At 38.4% G+C, this 23,167-nt stretch overlaps 1 protein-coding gene across 1 annotated transcript in view; it reads left to right on the plus strand.

Annotated features, from left to right (window-relative positions):
• LOC116275826 (protein unc-13 homolog C-like) overlaps positions 1–23,167 on the plus strand; it is a 236,563-nt gene that overhangs the window by 167,784 nt on the left and 45,612 nt on the right. Inside the window, exon 13 of the mRNA XM_031668658.1 lies at positions 3,128–3,275. Coding sequence (XP_031524518.1) covers positions 3,128–3,275 — 148 coding nt within the window. The remainder of the gene's footprint in view (positions 1–3,127; positions 3,276–23,167) is intronic.

The raw sequence follows: 23,167 nt of genomic DNA on the forward strand, positions 1-23,167 counted from the left end.
TATGGCCTAATAATTTTAGCAACAAGGTATATTAATAAAAGATTACACAGATCTCTTTACCACAGTATGCCTCAGAGCCTTTACCATGTTAATAAGCGTTGGGAATTTTTAGGAGTGCAGTGTCATCTCTTAACTTCCATTGGCCCTCTACTAGCTAGAGGCAGTACGGGTTTAGTGATGGGTATAGAATAACAGGAGAAAACAGTATTTGAAAAACTATATCTAGATTATACTTGGAGAACTATGAACACTTCAGTTCTCCTTAAATAGTGCCGAGACTACCAGGGTTTCTCTTGGTTACTTGGTGGGATTGTCCTCTTTCTCTAGTTCATGAGGGTGAATTACCTACTGGCTGCTAAAGTTAAAAACAACAGTACTTAAAAACTCACAGCCACCAAAGAAGTCACTTCTTTGGAAGCCTTTGCTGGCTCCTTAGACAACAGAATTGCGTGCCTCCCCGATTATCTGTATTTTCAAATCATTTTTCTAACACCTACAATGTGTTGTTGAAGTCATGTGTTTAAATGTTGGTTACATTTCCTACTAGATCATAATACCTTTGGGAGCAACCACTGTGTCTCTTTTGCTTTATAATATTAGCATCCAGTACAAGGTCTGGCTCATGATACAGATTTAATAAATATTTATGAAAGAAAAGAGGGAAAAAACAGGTGGCACAGCAGACACTACCACAGATGCAGTCAAGTGTTAAGGTGACTGAAGAATCCACAGTGCAATCTTACAAATTAGACAGTAAATCCTGTGGCCATCCTTATGAATGCTGTCACTCATGCTACTTTACATACACTGTTAAAGAACAGTTTTTAAAAGAGGGTATAATAGTGATATTCATGCAGTTATAAAATGTGTCAAAATGTTATTTTATTCATCAATTAGTGAGGGAACCAGTTAAGATGTTACGACTGTCTCAAAGGAGAATTCCAGAAACCAAGCATATACAAGCAATAAGAAAAGCTGGAATAGAGGAAAGAAAGATTTATCCACAGAGCAATATTCAGTTTTATTCTGCCCAAAATAATTAATTTGTATTATGAGGGACAAATATCATCTATACTATTATTATTAATTTTCTACAATGTATAGAGTTTTAAAGTAGCCCAAGAACAATGAAAAGTGAGAATAACCCAAATGTGTATCATAGACAGAATACCCATTAATCTTTTCTGCGTCCTTTTCCCCAGAAATGGCAAATTTTCATTTTATCAGTTTTGGTTTTCCTTCCCTCTCTTCCTCCTCCTCTTTCTGCTCCTCCTCATCCTCCTTTATTGTAATCATTTAGCACTTATGCTCAGGTTTGATAAGACTGAGGCTTACCTGAGAAATATTAAGAAAGAGAGAGAGAGTGTTTTCCTTTCCAGAGTTTCCCTCCTACTCTTGGCTCGGTTTCTAGCACTGCTCTTTACTCTCAGGCACAGTTATTTCTTTGGATGGCTCCTTGATTCATTATGTAAACAGTCCTCCAGAGAGCACTCCACTACCCTTCTGGGAGATACAGAGTCAAGACCTATCTAAATACATTTACGTGTATCCCTCTCAATATATCCATGAAATCTTTTTTACATCCTTAAATACTGTGTTTCTCAAAGAAAGGAATTATCATATTTTTTTCATCTGTTAAGGCGCCCGAAACAGTTCTGGACTAACAGTCCTCTAAATACTTTCTGCATGTGAAAATGTTTTAACATTCTTTATAAGATCCAGGTGTAGAACAATTTTAAAATTATGTTTTTGTATTCTCCTAAAGAGAAGACATTTTCTCCGTGCCTCCTTTTCATAGCATATGTAGTTTTTGCCACAGCCTGTGTTTTCACGGAGCACCTAGCTAGAATCAGTGAATGGAACTTCAAAGGTCCATAGGTTTCTTTCTCCCTGGGGAGGGTATCTGTAATTGTACCAGTCTTTCTTAAGTTTAAATCCCGATTGCCTAATTTCTTTGGCCTACACCATGAATGTCCTCTACAGTATACTCTCTGAAAGTAGAACCAGATGCTTGCTAATACCCATAAAATTTTTCTGCATCTCTCCTTGAATAGGGAAAAAAAACTGCGATAATTATGATTTTTGCAGCTCATTGAAATGTCCTGCCTGAGAAATTCTTAAGGAGTGGGAAAGAAGAATGACACATACCCATTTAGGGGAGTGTCTCTGAATAATTTCTTGAGCTTCTTTGGCATATTGCATTCTGTACTAATTATAGATCACAGTGAGCCACAGTTACTAGTGAGTGCTTTGTTTCCTCTAGTATTGTTGGTACAGGAAGAGAGAAAGAGAACCATTTATCTAACCTTAATAGCATATTATAAATCCATTATTTATAAACAGGTAGAAAAAAACATCCTTAGTTCTATCATATATCTCTAGACAGTCTGCATTTCCAAGAGATGTCTGTCTGTGCATAACACTTGTAGTATGAAAAATGCTAACATCCCTCAGGGACTATATTTATTATCAATGACCATGTATCTTCTCTATTACCTTATTTATACATTTTGGAATATTTTGAGTTTGGTTGAATAACAATAGCAAAAACAAGTTTTATTATATTTATCAGACACAAGGTTCAAGGGCTGTTGGATTTCCAAGGACCACTCTGCCTTGTCAGGTTGGCCTATATCTGCACCACTGTGTGATTAGAGGATTGGGCAGATGGAGTGGCAGACACCTGACCTAGAATTGCAAACTGGTATCTGGAAAATATGTGGCCAGAAGCTACCTTCCCGATGAAATGTTGACAACCCTAGGTATTTTTCTCATGTTGAAGAAACAGAAGTCAATAACCAAGTCGATAATTGTGACCTAAACCCGTTATTCTATAAGGATTCTGACTGCTACATCAGCATGATCTCATTTGTTTAAAGTTTTGCATAAGAGAAAAAGGATTAGGCCTTCTGTGATATGAGGTCTGTGAGGCTGAGTGTCATTTCAGAGATGTCTAGGGGACCTGAATTAGATGTTAATAACTTAGCAATGGGAAAATAGTGGAACCATTTTTTGTATCTTGCATTGATCAAATTGTATTATTCCATTTGAGCTTCTCTATTAGAGTAATAAATTCCTTCCTCCACTACTTCTCTCTAAATGCCTCTGCTATTTTTCTTCTTCGTAGCAATACTTTCATGCAGGAGGAAATGGCCTGAAAAAGAATTTCTTGGAGAAAAGCCCAGATCTTCAGTCTCTGAGATATGCTCTCAGTCTTTATACCCAAACTACTGATGCCTTGATAAAGAAATTCATAGATACTCAAACCTCACAGAGTAAGTAACACATAGGACCTGAGAATAAGGTAAACTGAATACTAAACTAAAATTTAACATCAGAATTATTATATATAGTACTAATGATTTTGTGCTGTTGTGAATTGAAGTATCCTTAAAATGGAGAGTTATGGTTAATAGAGAATACTAATATTTTTTAGTGTTCATGAATTATAATTTTATAAATAATTTTAATAACACTAATATATTCCATACTAAAGCTCTATGGAATGGCTGACTTGTTGGTGATTTTAACTTCCATAAAACTACTTTAAGTAAAATCTACTTTTTAAAATTTATGACCATGATATTTTCTTCAATTCAGTATTAAAAACTCAGTGGATTTCTGGTGTTGGTATCTTCCAAAAAAATGATAATAATTCCCTAAATCCTAACTTCAAATGTAAAATCCTGTGCTGTGGGGTTTCTATAAGGGAAATCTCATTTTATGCTAATTTCATATGAAAAAAATTGCAAGATTTCTTTGAAACAGGCCAAGAGGCAGGCTTGGTATTTTATTTGAAACTCAGATATGTTTCATGTGTCAAAGTTCCCACCTCATAAGCTTCTAAGATATTACTGTTCAGAAGTGTTTCTTTCAAGTTGCTTTGTGATTTATTATATTTTGGTGATTATATGTATTTAAGATCTGATATTTCTAAGAGATTATTGAACATGTCAGTGTGAGTCAAAAGAGCCAAATGCAGGCTCAAACTTCAGAAACTAGTAAGTTATACTACAGAAATAATAAAAGTAAGTAAGAGGACACTGTCTTCATTCATGAAAGATCCTTGGAAAAGGGAAAATACAGATAATTTTTTAACTATGATGAAAATACCCTGGACTCATCATTTTTTCCTCTTGGATACATTAATTTTTCTCCCTATATCAAGGATAAAGCTAAAGGTGCTAGGTAGGTAGTCTGCGTATAGCACTTTATGCTTTCTGATAGTGTCCAGTTAAAAATTACAATGATCCCTTTTCATATATCCCAGGTTATACTGTGGGATATTTCCAGAAAGGGAAAAGTCGAGCTCATGAGAGATTGTCAAGAGATGCAGAAATATTCAAAACATTTTTACCTGAATGCATGCTCATGCTCCCTTAAGGTTTTCTGAACTTTATAAATATGAATACAATTCTAATATATCAAACAAATAGCGTTGTAACTTTACTCGAAGAAAAAAATGAGAATATAGAACTTTTGCTTCATCTTTATAGGTTTACATTTATGTGTACACCCCCCCAACATGCACATATACACGTATACAGACAGACATCCCTCGGTATCCATGGGTCATTGGCTCCAGGACCTGCCATGGATAACAAAATTTATGGATGCTCAAGTCCCGGATATAAAAAGGTATAGGAGTTGCATATAACGTATGCACATCCTCCCATATATTTTAAATCATCTCTAGAGTATGTAGAATACAAAAAAATGTAAATGATTGTTAAGCAGTATTGTTTATGGAATAATAACAGGAAAAAAAAGCCTGTACATGTTCAGTACAGATGCAATTTCTAAAAATATTTTCCATCCACAGTTGGTTGAATCCATGGATGCAGAACTCATGGATATCAAGGGACGACTGTGTGAGTGTGTGTGTGCATACATCTATGTGTGTGTGTGTGTGTATCTATCTATCTATATATATATATATAAAATCAACTATGGTATATGGAATTTGGCATAATTATCTTTTTATTACATGTATTAGTATTATATGAAAACATTAAAAACATATGGGGAGAGGAGAGGATTCTTAATTCTAATAACTCACTGACAGTATAATTTTTTTTACTCTTAATTTATTTCCCATTCCCTCATTTTCTTTTTCTGAGTATTCAATTTTTCAGATAACTGAAATTGGTAGGCTATAGATATGAAATGGTTTTTAATTTTCTCCAATAACTACCCGTAACTATGCCTTGTGGAAATGTATTTCCACCTCCTCCAGCCCTCCCATCCACCCTCGCCGAGCTGCCCTCCCCAGACATGCTCAGATCCAAAGGACTTGGTATATAAAAGGGAGTCTGATGTGCCACTTGCTCCTCCTTCCCCATCCACTTCTAGGTCCCTCTTTTCCATGGTGTTTTTGGGAATGGAAACTAAAGGGAAAGAAGAAGAGGTCCTCAATGCTTCCTATATTGTTGCATCCAAATGCTGGTCTCTCGTGTGTGTTTCTGGGGACCTTCCTATCTGTACATTTCCTTGAGGAGTGAAATCTATTTCAGATAGATTCCTGTCAGTGTCTCCTGTGACTGCCTACTGCAGCATATGCCATAGATTCATGCTGCTTGAAAATCCATTCCTTGTGGCTAGCCCTCTGGAATGGGATTCCAGCAAGTAAGCTAAAGCTCAGCTTCCTCTCGTGAGGTCCACTTGAGCCATAGAAAACTCGTACATTCTTTCCAAATTGTTGGTGGTAATGGAGACTTCTCTACTACTACCCAATTTCTCCACCCTGCCATTTCTCTAAAATTCTCTTTTCTACCTGTACATAAGTATTTATACTTCCACATTAGGGGAGGGACAATGCTATGGCTTGATGTAACATGACCATGTTCAATAATAAATGGAGGCAAGCTAAAGTCTTCTCAGTTAGTGAATCCAGGATTTCTGAGGAATATTCATTCCGTCTCTTTTGTTTTTATTCTATCACAATCCCATCTCAATATTCATGACCATAGACTGAATAATAAAGTTAGTCAACACTACACCCTTTAGAAAATTGTGATGGGCAAGAGAGATAGATGAGAATTAGCTACATTTTAGAATGATTTATAGAACCATAAAAATGAAAATATAGTGGAAGATACAATACTTATTTCTGTAACAGATCCTAAAGTTATAGTTCATACTTATAACTTACAAATTCTTCTGTCCAGTCCATGTTCTCTTTGGCGCCAAAGGAAACTCAACTTCCAAGATTCCTTAAGTGACAGAGAAATATAGAAAAGTTTAATTATTGGGGTCTTGTTTATATAGAGTGCTATCTGATTGTTTGAACATTTGACACTGGACATGCTGAAATAGAGGCATTTGGGTTCCACCCTTTGAATTCCATTGGTACTCTTCCTGCAGATGATCATTTCCAATTAATAGTAGGATTCATTATCCTGTATCTGTTATTCTACCTGTTTTTTTGGTGGCATGAAGTCCAAAATGACCAAATGGAGTTTCAGTTTCCAGTGCATATTAGCCCATTCTCACGCTGCTAATAAAGACATACCCAAGAGCAGGTAATTTATAAAGGAAAGAGGTTTAATGGACTCACAGTTCAGCATGGCTGGGGAGACCTCACAATCATGGCAGAAGGCAAAGGAGGGGCAAAGGCATGTCTCACACGGTGGCAGGCAAGAGAGTGTGTGCAGGTGAACTGCCCTTTATAAAACCATCAGATCTCATGAGACTTATTCACTAGCACAATAACAAAACAGGAAAAACCCATCCCTATGATTCAATTACCTCTCACCAGGTCCCTCCCATGACATGTGGGAATTAAGGGAGCTACAATTCAAGAAGAGATTTGGGTGGGGACACAGCCCAACCATATCACAGTGTAAATACTGTTGCAGTTATGCAAATAATTGGCTAGCACTTAGCACAATACCAAATACCCATGAATAGTTATTGTATTTCATTTTTGTTATTTTAACTTAGATTTTGTTATATAATTTAGAAATATCATAGTGGTGTTATAGTATCAATCAAATATAAAGCAGTAATAGCTGACACTGCTTACTGCAAACACCTGCCACTCTGCCTGAGGAGCCACAGGCACAGGCTTAGTCCCATGCAGGACCAGCTGGAGTGCCAGAGGGTTAATGCCTCAGGGAGCAGCCCCCTACCGATGAAATACAGGAAGTTGGTGGGTAAGAAAGGAAGAAGAGAAAATCTCCATCTTCCTCATTTGTGACAACTCTGATGTGTATTCTAAATACATAGCACTCTAGAGTGTCCCTGTGAGACGGGATCATTTCCCTCTGAAGACTGGCTTGACACACACTTATTTTTTACTTACTTTTTTTTTTTTTTTAGCTTACTTTTTTCTTTTCTCACCTCCTGGCTCCTTTCCCAGTGTTTCCTGGGATCCCTTCCCAGGCAGACCACTTACCTTTTGATGCTTGTCTCAGGTTTGCTTCTGGGAGAACCCAAGCCTAAGGTCACATGGCTAAAAAGCAGGGCACCAGATCCTGGCTCAACACGTATCTAGACTCTGTGCCCTGAGCACTGTGACCACCCCTCCTTGATGACAAGTGAAAAGGCTCACTACCTTGAATGAATGTTTCCCCGTTACTTGGGCTTTCTCTCTCATGTTTTCTTAATTTAGAAATACAGAACTAATTAATGAAATACAACTTTTTAAATGAGTAAGTATTATCTGGGGGGAAAAAAAAAGCTTGTATTTTTTTCCAAATAATAAGCATAATCATTTACCTTATGATCGTAAACCCAAAGTGGTTTTTTTGTCTGTTTAATTTTTTTTTTTTTTTTTTGAGATAGAGTCTTGCCCTGTTGCCCAGACTAGAGTACAGTGGCACGATCTCGGCTCACTGCAGCCTCTGCCACCTGGTTCCAGCGATTCTCCTGCCTCAGCCTCCTGGGTAGCTGGGATTACAGGAACAGGCCACCATGCCCAGCATTTTTGTACTTTTTTTAGTAGAGACAGTTTCACCATGTTGGCCAGGCTGGTCTCGATCTCCTGACCCCAGGTGATCGGCCCACCTCAGCCTCCCAAAGTGCTGAGATTACAGGTGAGAGCTACTGTGCCCGGCCTGTCTCTTTAATTTTTAATCCATACTCTGTGGGGGAAATTACTATTTCAAACTATTTCAAATGTGTTGAATTATTATTTAAGTGCTATTTAATCAAAATGTGTGTTGTATAAAATGTCTTGTGATCCTTTAGAAATCTAAGTGCACTTTTCAAAGTATTTGTGTTTTACTTTTCTTATTCTCATATAATTTCCCCTTAACTCCATTTTCTTCTTTCCCTTTCTCATCTCCTTCTCTTTTTTGTTTTTTTCCCTTGCTGTGTTAGAAAAGTAACTATAGCATTTGATATAAGGAAAACGTCAATAGCTTATCATTGATTTTTTCACTATTTTCAAGTTTTAAGACATACTTCCCTTTAAAAATATGTTTAATTGAATTCAACTTTTTAATGAATGGGTTTATAAGTGTGGCAAACCTCTTGTATCTTGCTCATTTACTCTTTTTTCCTTCTTCACCTCTTTCTTGCTCTTTTCTGTCCTATGTTTGAACTCTTACCTCCTTCATTATTCTCTTGTGAAAGAGATTTGGATGTCATCTTTCTGAAGCAGTTAGACAAAAAGAAAAAAAAATACTCTACAAGAAATTGAATCCCATTAGAAATTTATGAGCCACATAATTCAAATGTGATTTTTCATATGGGAAAAACAGTCTTCTCTTCTCTCTCTGTTCCAAACATGGAAAATAAACAAATCCGAAATGGATGTAGAATTATTCTTAAGTTTTTAAGTGGAACTGAGAATTTAATATATGAGTAACATGTTTATTATTCTAGAAACGTACTGCAATACTAAAACACCATCTTATTCTGCATCCATTTCACAAACATTTACTCAGTGTCACCTCTGAGCTAAGTTTCATACAATGAGAAATATGGTCAAAGGTGAATATGATGTTATGTATGCAAGTTGCTCTAATACAGCGCTTCTTAAGAAGGGGTGGTTTTCTCCCTCAGGAGACATATGGTAATGTCTGCACATCTTTGGATGTCACATCCTGGGGTGGTGGTCCTGTTACTGGCATCTAGTGTAGAGGCCAGGAGTGTTGCTAAACATCTACAGTGCATAGGACAGCCTTCCTGTAATACAAATTCATCTGGCTCTAAATAGCAATAGTGCTCAGTCTGGGACACCCTACTCTAATACAGGCTGAAAAGTAAGAAGTGAAATTTTGGCCTGAAGAGACAGAAAAGGCAGAGAGGTGGTTAAGTATATTGGGTCATGAGAAGGTAGAAGAAGAAATGTATTCTGGATAAAGAAACTGTCGAGGAAAGTATGTACTTGCAATCTTATTTTAAAATCCCAATGTGGCAAGCATGTCCACAGTATATTGTCACTGGTGAAAAAACATAATTTTTTTAAAAACAAAATTCACCACATCACCCCCTATTTTAATCAATAGATATTATTAAAAGTATCTTAAATTTCTTTGTACCATTAAAATATATAAAAATACTGTGGTAGGTTTAATGTAACATTAGCAGAAATTTTAATATATGTTGGAATTATCACATGTTATTTCTCCAAAATTTGACTCGGTGGTTTAAAATGGATAGCTAGCTTGAAATATTACATTTTTATTGCTGTTTTTTTCTTAAGAATGCATTACTTACAGTTTTAGAAGCTGGTAGAAAATTTATTTCTTGCATCTTGATTACAATGTTAATAAAAAATTTTTTTTTGTGACGGCTATTTCTTTATACCAAGGGCTCTTTGAATATTTCATGCAGGAGCAGACAGTGAAAAATGAATAAAACTTGAACATATTAAGTACAGTTTTTTCGATGAATAACACGATTTGAAATAAGGCACAGAATGATTAACTGCTGAGCCATCCTCTGTTTCCTTCTCTGAGTTTTTATTGCAGCTTGAGTGACCTGAATCACAAAAGCTTTACACAGAAAAGGGATATTTTATATAGAAATTACAACTGTCCTACCACAATATTAATAGTTAATGCCTATGTGAATTAAAATACGAGAGCTGAAGTGTTTTTATTCTGTGATCTGTCCTCTTTTTTCGTTTTAATGAGTGAAGTCTTTCAGTCCCTGCTTATTTTAAGTTTCTTAAAATTTAGATTAGATCGGCCGGGCGCGGTGGCTCAAGCCTGTAATCCCAGCACTTTGGGAGGCCGAGACGGGCGGATCACGAGGTCAGGAGATCGAGACCATCCTGGCTAACACTGTGAAACCCCATCTCTACTAAGAAATACAAAAAACTAGCCGGGTGAGGTGGCGGGTGCCTGTAGTCCGAGCTACTCTGGAGGCTGAGGCAGGAGAATGGCGTAAACCCAGGAGGCGGAGCTTGCAGTGAGCTGAGATCAGGCCACTGCACTCCAGCCTGGGCAACAGAGCGAGACTCTGCCTCAAAAAAAAAAAAAAAAAAAATTTAGATTAGATCATTTTGATCATTTTAATAACCTGTATCCTGCTGAAGTAGAGTATAATGTATTTTAATTTGAGATGGAAAGCAGTTACCTACTGATTCCCATTCTGGAATCTATTAATATACTTCAGTATGCTTAGTGTATTGCATTAATGTTATGGGGAGATTGCTCACTCTTCTTTTTATTGGTCATTTTTATAATTTAAGTGGAAGAAATACGTCAGTTATTTGTTATTATTATTTTTTGAAATGGAGTCTTTGTCACCCAACCTGGAGTGCAATGTCATAATCTCGGCTCACTGCAACCTCCGCCTCCTGAGTTCAAGTGATTCTCCTGCCTCAGCTTCCTGAATAGCTGGGATTACAGGTGCCCACCGCCACACCCAGCTGATTTTTGTAATTGTAGTAGAGACAGGGTTTTACCATGTTTGCCAGGCTGGTCTCGAACTCCTGACCTCAGGTGATTTGCCCATCTTGTATCCAGAATATAGGATGAAAAGTTTAAATGCCAGATTATATTATCCAAGCACACTTTTATTGTCAGGAGTAAAATTTGGAAGCGTCTCAAACATAGTTATTTGGGATCATATCACCTAATGAAAGCATTGATTATCTCTAATTATATTCCTCAAACTATAGAATATATGCCCAGAAGTAGAAAATAAACCCTTTTCTGAAATGGTTCACTGTGGAAAGAATGAACCATTTTCTTATCAGAAATATAGAAGAACTTAGTATTTCATTGGCAGAAATACTGTTCTCAATTTTTTTTTAAATGAACTTTTTGGCCAAGAGCCACAGCTGAAATTTCAACTGGATAGCCACCTATGGGAAAAAATGCTGTGAAATGTCTTCAGTTCCTATGTTTGGTCATTTTCAACTTAATACTGATTTTAACACATAGAAGTTATTTCTCATATTGGCTGATAAGCTTGTCAGAGATAATCAGAGATCTGGAATCCTGTGCAGCAGGTCTGTGTCACTCTCTGCCCCTTAGGCACCATTGGACTATCTAGAATTGCCTTCTAAGACAAGAGGTTAGCATTTCTCTAGAGTCCTAAGTGTAAAACTGAGGAGAATCTGTGAAATATGACTCTTCAAACATTGCAGTCTTTCTGATGACATTAACTTCACCAAGGTGGATGAGGGTCTTCAGTGCACTCAAAGAGCTATACACAAATACCTGTAATAGGAGGGGTACTGTGATAGGATTCTAAGGATGTTGACTCCCAAAGTAGAAATGGCAAGTATTAAATCAGGTTACAGTGATGCTAAGCAAACATCTTGTGCACTAACCAAGTTGTCTACCTCTGTGCTATTCATCCCCCAAATCCTGCAAGACCAGTAACATTCTCCACACTTCTCAGATTAAGATACGATGAGTAAAGATTTTACAAATAGATTTTAAAACTTGCTAAGGTGGTTGGTCAAGTAGATAAATGACAGAGACAATGCCCCTCCCACTGTCTCACACTCATTTTCATCAGAAAGAAATGAGTCTATCATTATTCCTTCGCACAGCCCATGCTTTCTTCTCCCTAGCTTTCAATAATTGGGTGTACTTCCTTCTCCGCACTCTACATGTTAGCACCACTGAATCTCTCTTTTGTTCAGGCGATGATCTTTAAGCTGATACTTGGTCTTCATGTTGGCAATAAACCCCCTCCGCAAACTTCTAACTTCTTCCTCTGCTCCCCAGTTTCCCTTCATTCTGGCTGCAGTTACTGGGTAGACTCAGTAGACAGGACACCTTTTACGTAATAAAAGGAGGAATTGACGTTGTAGACATCCAAGCTAAATGTAAGAAAATACATCCTGCTTCCAGGACACTCTTTCTAACCTAGCCTGGAGTCTACCATGCACATTTAGGACATTGCTGCTTTGCTCTTTCCTCCCTGTCCCACTCTTCTCCACTCTTGTCCCTCACCAGCACAAGGATTCATCTTGTGACAGTTCCCTAGCACAGTTGAGTCATTTCATGATTGATAGTTGGCAATCCTCTTCTCTCACAATGTAAGCCCTAGTAGAACAGGCAGTTTGCTTATTCGTCTTTAAAATCTAAGTGCACAGTACAGTACTGGATGCAAAGCAGGTGCTTAGTGAGTTTTAGAACAAATGAACGCTATTAAATTCAATGCAGAAAATCTCAAATTGTGTAATATAACATAGTTCTCATACTTGAATGTATGTGATTACAGACTTTTATTGAAGCAACTATGTTTGTGGTCCTGTTCTAGACACTGTAGAATATCCAAAGTGTGTATGAGTGTGTGTGCATCCTTAGAGAGAAAAAAAGCTTATAATTTTACAACTGACACTCTTCATTAATTATCATACAAGATAAAAGTACGTGCCATTGGATAAATACAAAGGGATATATAAAGTTAGAAAGAGAGAATAAAACTACTTTTCTTTTTTTTTTTTTTTTTTAGCAAACTCTTGAAATCATGAAGTTTTATTCAGTCTGTTACATGAAACTCAAAAAACGACCAGGAAAAAATGAAGTATGTCCCTGTGCACAGTTTAGAGCACTGAAAGATCCATTTATCCTTTCACGTGACTTAGTTTTAGGAGTATTTGTCATGTGCCAGGCTTTGTGCTAGGTAAATTACCGTGAAAGTCTATGCCAAATATCTCTTATTTGCCCCTTCTAATCTACTTTCCCCCACTCCGTAGGCGGCTGAGCTGTGTCGGTCACAGTCTTGGGCTGGCTCGCTCCCTGTTTCCCAAGTGGTTCAGACAGCAGGGAGCCTCTCCTAAGAGGGAAGAGAAAGTTCAGATATTCCTTCTCCAGTCTCCCTCTGGACAAGTTCCTCTCAGCCTGGCTCTGTCCTTTGACTCTAAGCCTCTCAATGTCTTTTCTAGAAAACTCTCTCTTTCCAGGTTCCAGTAACTCCTTCCTCCCCTCATGATTTATAGCTGAGGGCTGTTAGCAGCTCCACTTTCCCTTGTCGTTTCTCTAGAACCCAGCGAAACCCTCATAAAAAGTCTCTTCTCAAACCATCCTAAAATTCCTCAAATTCTAGTTTCCATCTGTTCGCCATTTATACTCTGATACAAGAAAAATCTTTAGAGTTTTGCCAGGTTTTTTTTCCATGGCAACTCCTTCATTTGGGTCAAAGATGAACATGTTGAAATAAGCATTTCAAGCATCAGAATAATGCTCTTTGGAGTGAGAGAAAACATCAAATGCTGACACTCCTTTGTCCAGAATGAACAAACGAGCTCTCCACAGGAATATTTCCATTACAATCTGGGCAGGACATCAAAATCCCAAATCCCACTTTCTCACAATACAGTTTATTTGGTCGAGCATTTTATCTCTTCTGGAATTCTGAAATCAGATTAAGACAACTGGGAATCTTTGTAAAGTCATTTGTAAAATTTAAGAGTTCTCACAGCATAGAATAAGCACATGTTTATTGCATGTCATGCCATGGGGAAATTATCACTTTTAATGTAATGACAGACTAAAACGTACATATTTTTAGCTCAGAAAAGGTGTACTTCTAGTGGTTCTTTATTCATTTTTTGTCATGAATACTTGAAAGATTACATTTTTTATAGCGTACACATTTTCAATCAACAACTATGTGTGTAATGTGTTTCTTTATTTCTCAATTTGGTGAGAGCCAGATCTCATTCCAAGGTTATACTGAATATCAGTGATTAGAATTCCTGTTTCCTGACTTCAAGTGTTCTCTGTTACTTGCCTCTCAAAGAGTAAGATTGGTTTAAATAATTATGAAGGTAACATACATGTATTCTCAAAAGAAACAGAAACACTTGACATTTGTTTACATCTGAAGTTATATATAAAGTTTACATATAAAGTAAAAACCACTCACACTACAGTTTACTACCGTTTATAAGCACCTTCATGTATTTTTGTCACTTGAGCCTCAGAACAACCCTCTAAAGCCAGACAGAGGGCCGGGCATGGTGACTCACACCTGTAATCATAGCACTTTAGGAGGCCAAGGTGAATGGATCACTCAAGGTCAGCAGTTCGAGACCAGACTGGCCAACATGGTGAAATCCCATCTCTACTAAAAATACAAGAATTAGCCGGGCATGATGGTACATGCCTGTAGTCCCAGCTACTCGGGAGGCTGAGGCAGGAGAATCTCTTGAACCCAGGAGGTGGAGGTTGCAGTGAGCAGAGATCGTGCCGTTGCACTCCAGCCTGGGGGACAAGAGTGAAAATCCATCTCAAAAACTAAATAAAAATTAATAAACAAAAAATAAAGTCAGACAGAGATATTCAGAATGTTGGTGTAATATTCCAAAGGGCTCCTGGGTGCCCTTTTGTGACAGTCATCTCATCCAAGAGCAATGGATGTCACTGAAGTGATTTAAGCAAGAGTGCAACATATGGGTAATAGACTGAAGGGAGACAAGACAGGAACAGACACACTTCCAGGCTCCAATAAAAATCCAGGTGAGACACGGCATGGGGCTTGGATGGTGGAATAGTGACAAAGAGATATGGACAGACTCAAGATATAGATCAGCAGTAAAATAGGCAAGTGTTAGTGAAATAAATCTTAAGTTAATAAAAGTTAGGATATAAAATTTCTTCTACAGGATTCCAAAGAAAAGCAACAATTACTTCTGTGTGATGAAAAGTGGGGCTGATTTTTTTTCTCTGCCTGCTTATAGTTTTCTAGACTTTCAAATTATCCCAAAATGTCTAGATATTTATTTTTGAATTATAATTTTATTTAAAAATATAAAAAATACTTTCTTATGCAAAGTAAATTAGTTTAATTGATTGCCAAGGTACAGTTTATTCAAAGTGGTAGACTTTGAAGTCTTTTAAGGCCTTGGATTTAAATCTGAGCTGGAATAAATAGCCCATTTGAACTAGTTCTTGGCTGGGCGTGGTGGCTCAAACCTGTAATCCCAGCACTTGGGGAGGCTGAGGTGGGCGGGTCACGAGGTCAGGAGATCGAGTCCATCCCGCTAACATGGTGAAACCTCATCTCTACTAAAAATACAAAAAAAAAAAAAGCCGGGTGTGGTGGCACACACCTGTAGTCCCAGCTACTTGGGAGGCTGAGGCAGAATCGCTTGAACCCAGGAGGCAGAGATTTCAGTGAGCCGAGATGGCGCCACTGCACTCCAGCCTGGGCGACAGAGTGAGACTCCGTCTCAAAAAACAAAAACTATAAAAAACAAAACAAAAAGAAACTTTCTCTTTAGGATTTAAAGAATCTCATAATTTCTCTGTGGATAGCATAATTGCATGGAGTGGGACTCACCTGTTATTGGTATACACATATAAACATTACATATGTACATACAACTTATAAACCTTATTTTAATGGAAAAATTTACCAGAGTGGTTGTATAATGCAGTGATTAAAATGAAGTGCTGAGTTAATGATAAAGCAGGTATTTTGAAAATTGTGTAACACCTTTTTATTATGGGTAGCTATGACACTTTTTTAATATTTTTGTTACTGCTGTTTGTTTTGTTTTAGGTCTGGTTAGAAAGCAAAACAGAGGTTAGAATAAGTTGTTTGGGAATCTTATGGAAATTCTGACATGTCAGAAAAATACTCTACAAATCACTGAGCCAAGAAAGCAAAATGCAATACAATTTCTCTGTCCCCACTGAGCCATCATGCCTGCTTTTGTTCACTGAGAACAGGTTTGGTGACCAATGGGGTTGGTGGCATTAATTGGAAACTTCAGACCACTGCCTCCCAACCTGCACGTGTCCTTCACAGCTGATTTCTGAGAGAAGATGGGACGTTTTCTCCTTCAGTTATCCTTTGGCACTAGAAGTTAAGCCTTGTTATTATGTGTTTAATCTATGTTAGGAAAAGGAATGTAAAGTATGTTAAATAGTATAAAAATAGTAAACCTAAATCTTTAAAGGTTGGAAGCTAACCTTGTGTAAACCTCTGGTGTAAAACTGTCTGCTTATTCATGGAAGGAAAGGCAAGAGATGCGAAAACAGGTGAATGGAAAGCTATGCCAGACATGGACCAAGCATGTGCTCTGCTTCTACCTGGCTATAAGACCTGGGAAAAGTCACTTATCCCCTCTTAGCCTCAATTTTGTCATCTGTAAAAATAGAAAGCATAATAATTCATACTGTGTGGAGCTGCTGGGAGAACTATACGTGGTAATACCTGTGAAACACTTTGCACATAGAAATCTCCATAAATGTTCACCATTCTTATGGCATCATCATCATCATTAGATGTCCTCTGTCTCAGAAGTGACTCTTTCGTCTACAAAACATTGAGAGACACCCCTCAGGATGCAGCTCCCTAGGCAAGTAAGCCAATAATCACATGTTCTGCTGTGAGTTATACCTCCACATTCTCAGAGAGACTGAGAGATCTATGACACCTGAATGATTCAGACCTGCAATTTCCAGGAACCCCTTCTCCATACACTCCACAGTAGTCAAATAATCATATATTTATTGAACCTGTGCTATGCACAAAGCACCGTGCTAGGTATGTGACACCAGGGATAGATTCTTTGCTCCAAGAAGCTTATGATGAAGACAAAACAACTGTATGAAGAAAAAAAAGAATCATCCAAGGTAGTTTATGCTAGATGCCAGATGCATCTAAAGATCAAGAGTAGAGGCTTCCAGAAGGGGAGAGATGGCTGTGATGGGAGAGTTGGGATCCTTCAGGGAAGACATCAGGTTCAAAGTGGGTTTTCAAGAAGATGTGTGGCTCAAGTAAAGAAAGGAGAAAAGTAGGCATGTCAGAAAGACACAGAGATCAGGTTGACAAGGAGATCGATCAATCAGAGTGGAGTAGAAAGGTGTTCTCAAAGTATAGTCCCAGAATAGCAGCCTCAGGATTGATTACCTGCTCAGACTATCATAATAAAATAACAAAGACTGAGTGGCCTAAACACAAAAATTTATTTTCCAGTTCTGAAGGCTCTCCTCCTGGCTTGGAGACAGCCTTCTTCTTGCTGTGTCTTCACATGGTTGAGAGAGAGATCCTAAGTTCTCTGGTGTCTCATTTTATAAGGATACTAATCCCATCAGGCCATGGCCCCACCCTATTACCTCATTTAACCTTAGTTATTTCCTTAGAGGCCCCATCTCTAAATACAGTCACACTGGGAATTAGGACTTCAACATATGAATTTGGGGGAGATACCAACATTCTATCTATAGCACATGGAAACTTTTCAGGCGTGCTAAATCTTGGGCTTTACTCTGAAACTACTGCGACAGAAACTTGAGGTATCAGCCTCAAATATCTCTTTTAATCAGCCATTTTGGTGCTTCTGAGTTTGAGAACCACTAAAGAGTCAACAGGGGAAGTGAATGGAAGGGAGACGAAAGAAGTAGATTGTCATCAGAATTTGGAGAATTTTGAACCTCAAGAATGAGGAGGCTGGTCTTAGTGGGAGACCTAGAAAGAGAGAAGGTCATACAGGTTAATATAAACCATTTATTTTGCCGTCTGCCTGTGGAAGAAAAGGGAGGAAGGAAAGGAGGAGAGAAGGCAAGAAGGAAGGAATTAAGAGAAAGGGAAGGAAGGAGAAAGACAGGGAGGGAATGAGGATGGGAAGAGAAGGCGGCCTTTTGGAAAACAGTTTCATAGTTTAGGTATTCATGTTCCAAGTATAGTAATAGCAGGAATGGAGAAAAGGGATGAGTATGATAAATATTATTAAAATCTAGAGGTCATTCCAGGGTCAAGCAAGCAAAGGAGAAAGGGGAATTAGGTAATTCATAGATCTATGAAGCCTACCACTGACGAAAATTTAGAAGCTTAGATGGGGAGCTGATTTGAGGCACAGATTCAGTTTTATTTATTTGTGCTGATGTTAACAGGAGGACATCGAAGTGACTATGTCTACTAAGATATGAAATATAGTTAGGAGAGCAGTCAGTTCTGAAACTACATTCAGGAGGTGACTCTTGAATCCTGTGGAGCCTTTGCAAGTTCTGAGGAAGGGCACACAGTAAGAGAGGATAAACGAAGTCACAGAGAAAGCCACTATTTCAAGGAAAGCAAAGGCCCAGAATGAGGGTGAAGATGAGGGCAGGGTAAATATCAATGACATTTCAATGTTTGTGCTGGTTAGTCCCTCAAAAGGCCTCTCAGTCTGAGCTCTGCAGAAGGCACATGTTTGCAAGTCACTGTGAGTCCTCTGGACAAATCACTGTGCCTGTGAACTGGGCCAACTAGCCAAAACTGTGAATTACGACGACCACCACTACTGTTAGCCTGACCCCTTGTTAAACAGGATAATGGTTCTCAGTACCACCTAAAAGAATTTTAGAATGTTGACCATTTCTATTACTTAAGCAATGTGCTACCATTTATAAGTAATATAAATGTTGGTCATTTATATTACTTAAGCAGCATGCTACAGAAACCCTGTGCTACAGAAACCCTAAGGGGTTTCTCTAACAGTAAACTGACGGTTCTCTAATGCAGCTCAGCATCACCTGTCGGGCTTGTTTGACCACAGATTGCTGGGTTGCATTCAGAGTTTCTTATTCAGTGGGTCTGGGTGAGGTCTGAGAATCTGCATTTATAATAAGCTCTCAGACACAACTGATGATGCTGGTTTAGGAACCACAATTTGAGAACCATTGTTAAGCCTCACGCCACGCCATTCCTGTGATGAGAGCCACCTGTAGCTAATTCAGGGTAACTTGTTGGCTGCAGACTATAACCGTAGGCAGTTACTTTAGCAATATAAACCAGTAGATAAAAGAAACCCTCAAAACTCAGAATAGGAAAATATAGAGTCCATGAAAAATATGATTTTTCCAAATGAGAGCATGTGTTTTATAGCCTCAAAAGAATATTTTCACGTAGACTACGCTAAAATAACAAGATAAATCTGAAACTAAAGCTTAAAAAGGCCTTTATGAAACAAAAACACGTTCACACCTGAGGTAAAGGGCTACATAATTCCCTCAATTTTTTCTCATATCTTAGCTTTCATTTAAATGAAGTTGCTATTTTACGTATAATAGGAGAACCTATAAATTTGATTCCTGTTTATTTGTGCAAACCAAAGGGGTTATTTCCTAATATTTTCAGTTTTTCTTCATGTATAATAGAAATAATTTAAAAGCCAGGTTTTGTTGGAAACTGCCATAAATGTGGTTAATAGTTGCTGCCTCAGCAGCCATTTTCAGGCCTGACCTAAGTTGTCTGAAGCCCATTCTCACTGTATCACCTCTGGTCTGGGTAACACTTCGCCCCCCTGAGTGGTTGTGATGTGGTCCATTTGTTCTTCATCCCACTGAACCAAAACCCACACAGCCCACAGCTGCTGACCATGATAAAACCTAATGGCCAACACCAGTGTCCTGTAAATAAGCCCTGCTTCCTACATGTTCTCTTAAATCAGCCAAGCCACACCCCCCACGAGAAAGCCCCAAGACATAGCTTCAGGCCCTTGCTCGCTCTGCCCTCCGGCTTCCCACAGCCTCCAGACTGCCCCTCAGACTCGCACTGCTTGCCAGACCTCTGGGATGTGTAAGTAAGAGATTTCTTCTGTTCATGCGTTTTCGTTTCACCTCCTCCTTGTGCCTCACCTGACTGACACCCTAGAACCTACCTTTCTCCCTGGCCAGGGCTCTCCTGGAGATTGGCTGGTTTCTGGCGCCCTCCAAAGAGAGACCTCAAGACCAAATTAGGAACCTAAATATATAAATCACAACAGAACGCTTGGTTGTTTACTGACAGTATATATTTATAATGTAAAATGTGTTTATGATTTAGAACACACTAGACCTATTCTAGCTCTAAATTGCATTGCTATCTTGTAATATGCCGTTATGCCTCGTTTCATTTCATTTTCCACTTGAAGTCATTTTATTCTCTCAGTTTATAAACACCTCGAATTCTTTAGCCTAAAAGGCAAGGTAACCTGATGGAGCATCCCCCTTTGTAACCATAACCCCCAATGCAGAACAAATTAAACGTGCAAAACTGTGAGCACCATGCCCTACATTGTTAAAGAAAGAAAACGATGTTGAAAGGCACTGAAAGTCCTTATGAAGAATTCAAAAGAGGAGAAGAGTAGACAGATGAAATGGAAAAAGTCAGGGTTTCTTTCCTTTAGGAGTAAGCCAATTTGGAAACTAGGGGGTAAGTGTTAGAGTCCATTTAGATGGCAGGTATTCTTAGTATTCACTAAGAAAACATGATACAAATATTCATTGTGCAAAGCACACCTGTAATATTTCATCTGGTCCTCTCAGTGACCCTATAAGAAACATGAAACATTTTCAGATGAGACTGGGCTTCAGGGTGAAATTAGGTGAATGGTGAGACATATAGAGAGTAAGTAGTGGAACTGGATTTAAATCCAAATTCTTCCAACTGTAAGCACAGGGCATTTTCCACTAATCAGCCCAGTAACCAAAGAAATCTAATTTTTCCGAACATTTAAAGTGATGCTATGGCCATTTGAGTAAAACCAATTTTGGCCTATACTTTTGATTCTTCACCACCAGCCTACCATTGGTTATCTGATATGGGCAGCAGAATTAAGAGGTAATGAAGTCTAACAGAACCTCTCATTATTTGTGTGGATGCGGTCGTAACCGAGATGGCAATATAGTTTGGATGTTTGGTCCCTCCAAATCTCATGTTGAAATGGGATCCCCAGTGTAGGAGGTAGGGCCTGCTGGCAGGTGTTTGGGTCCTGGGGCAGATCCTTCATGAATGGCTTCGTGCCCTCCTCATGGTAATGGCTGAGTTCTTGGTCTATCCATTCAGTAAGATCTGGTTGTTAAAGAGTGTGGTACTGCACCCGTGTCTCTCTTGCTTCCTCTCTCACCATGTTAAATGCCAGCTCCCCTTTGCTTTCTGCCATGATTGTAATCTTCCTTAGGCCTCAAAAGAAGCAGATGCTGGCACCGTGCTTCTTGGGCAGTCTGCACAACCATGAGTCAAGTAACCCTCTTGTCTTTATAAATAACCCAGCTTCAGGTATTCCTTTATAGCAATGCAAAATGGATTAATACAAATGGGGAGATACAGGTATTAATTTAACAGATGCTTATATATTGCCTCATATTCTCACTGGGACTGGGAAGTGTTAGAGGAATATAATTGAAAACCCAATCTCCTCCTAACCCAGAAAACTTCTCCACAAAGGTAGAAGAGAAAGAACACAGTTTTACTGAATAAGCATTAAACCAGAGTGAGATGCACGTCTCAGGAAATCAGCTAAGAAATTGCAAAGACAGAAAAACATCTCACCTTTTTATATAACGAGCAGATACAACCTTTTATATACAGATTCTCAAGGTAAACAATAACTTGTCCTCTAGGGGACTTTACAGCACCATTTGTCAAACAACTTTCATCCTAAATTCCCTTAGTAATTGGGGTAACTGTCTGTGTTAGACAATTGGCATTATCCAAAGTAAAAATAAACTTCTCATATCTTTATAAAAGGAGGTTGTCTTGCAACTTGGAGTAAGATATCAGCTGAAATTACCCTCCTAGCCTCCTACAGAACCTGATAAATAGAGGTATTATCTTCCCTGATAATTTTCAAAGTGATGATTCCCCGGTCTTTGAGAATGGTATCCTCAGGTCTTAAAACTAGCAAGAGACTAAGTTAGCTTTTAAAAATATTTATATACATTTCAAAATGACAAAGATGTACAAGCTCTCTAAAGTAAATACCCTAAGGAAAGCCTGTTTTTTTCCTTATTTTTAACATGGAGAACATATTAGTGATATATAGTCCTTATAGTCTTCTTAACAAAATACTACAGGGTGGGTAACTTAAACAACAGATATTTATTCCCTCAGTTCTCAAGGCTGAAAGCCCAAGATGAAGGTGCCAGTGGGGCTGGTTTTTGGTGAGATTGCTCTTCCTATCTTGCAGACAGTTACCTTTTCACTCTGTTCTCATGGCCTTTTCCCGATGCACAGGGAAAGAGATCTCTGGTGTCTCTTCCTCCTCTTAAAAGGACACCAGTCCTATCATATTGGAGCCCCATCCTTGTCACCTCATCTAACCTCAATTAACTCTTTAAAGTCCCTTTCTTCCAATAAAGTCACACTGGAGGGTGGGGCTTTCAAACAAATTTAGGGGGGACACAATTCAGTCCATAACAAAGAATTGAGCTTCTTATTTTTAGTTGGCATTTGCCCTTACAGGAATAACAAGCCAGGCTAAGTCCTTGTCATCGTGGGATGCAAGTAATGCAAGTTGCCAGTAATAATCAAGGAAATAAACAGTGATGAGTGAAAGCCCTTGGCTCAAGGATGAGAAGAAACCAGCCAACTCCTGGTTTTCTTCACACAGTTTTCCATAGTTGCTGTACTAGTTTACATTCCCACCAGCAGTGTAGAAGTGTTCCCTGATCACTGCAACCACACCAACATATACTGTTTTCTTTATTCTTTTATTATTATTATTATTATTATTATACTTTAAGTTCTAGGGTACATGTGCGTAATGTGCAGGTTTGTTACATATGTATACTTGTGCCATGTTGGTGTGCTGCACCCATCAACTCATCAGCACCCATCAAGCAGTCATTTACATCAGGTATAACTCCCAGTGCAATCCCTCCCCCGTAACCCCTCCCCATAATAGGCCTTGGTGTGTGATGTTCCCCTTCCTGAGTCCAAGTGATCTCATTGTTCAGTTCCCACCTATGAGTGAGAATATGTGGTGTTTGCTTTTCTGTTCTTGAGATAGTTTGCTGAGAATGATGGTTTCCAGCTGCATCCATGTCCCTACAAA

This window comes from Papio anubis, chromosome 7, assembly GCF_008728515.1.
Source record: "Papio anubis isolate 15944 chromosome 7, Panubis1.0, whole genome shotgun sequence".
NCBI classification, from domain to species: domain Eukaryota; kingdom Metazoa; phylum Chordata; class Mammalia; order Primates; family Cercopithecidae; genus Papio; species Papio anubis.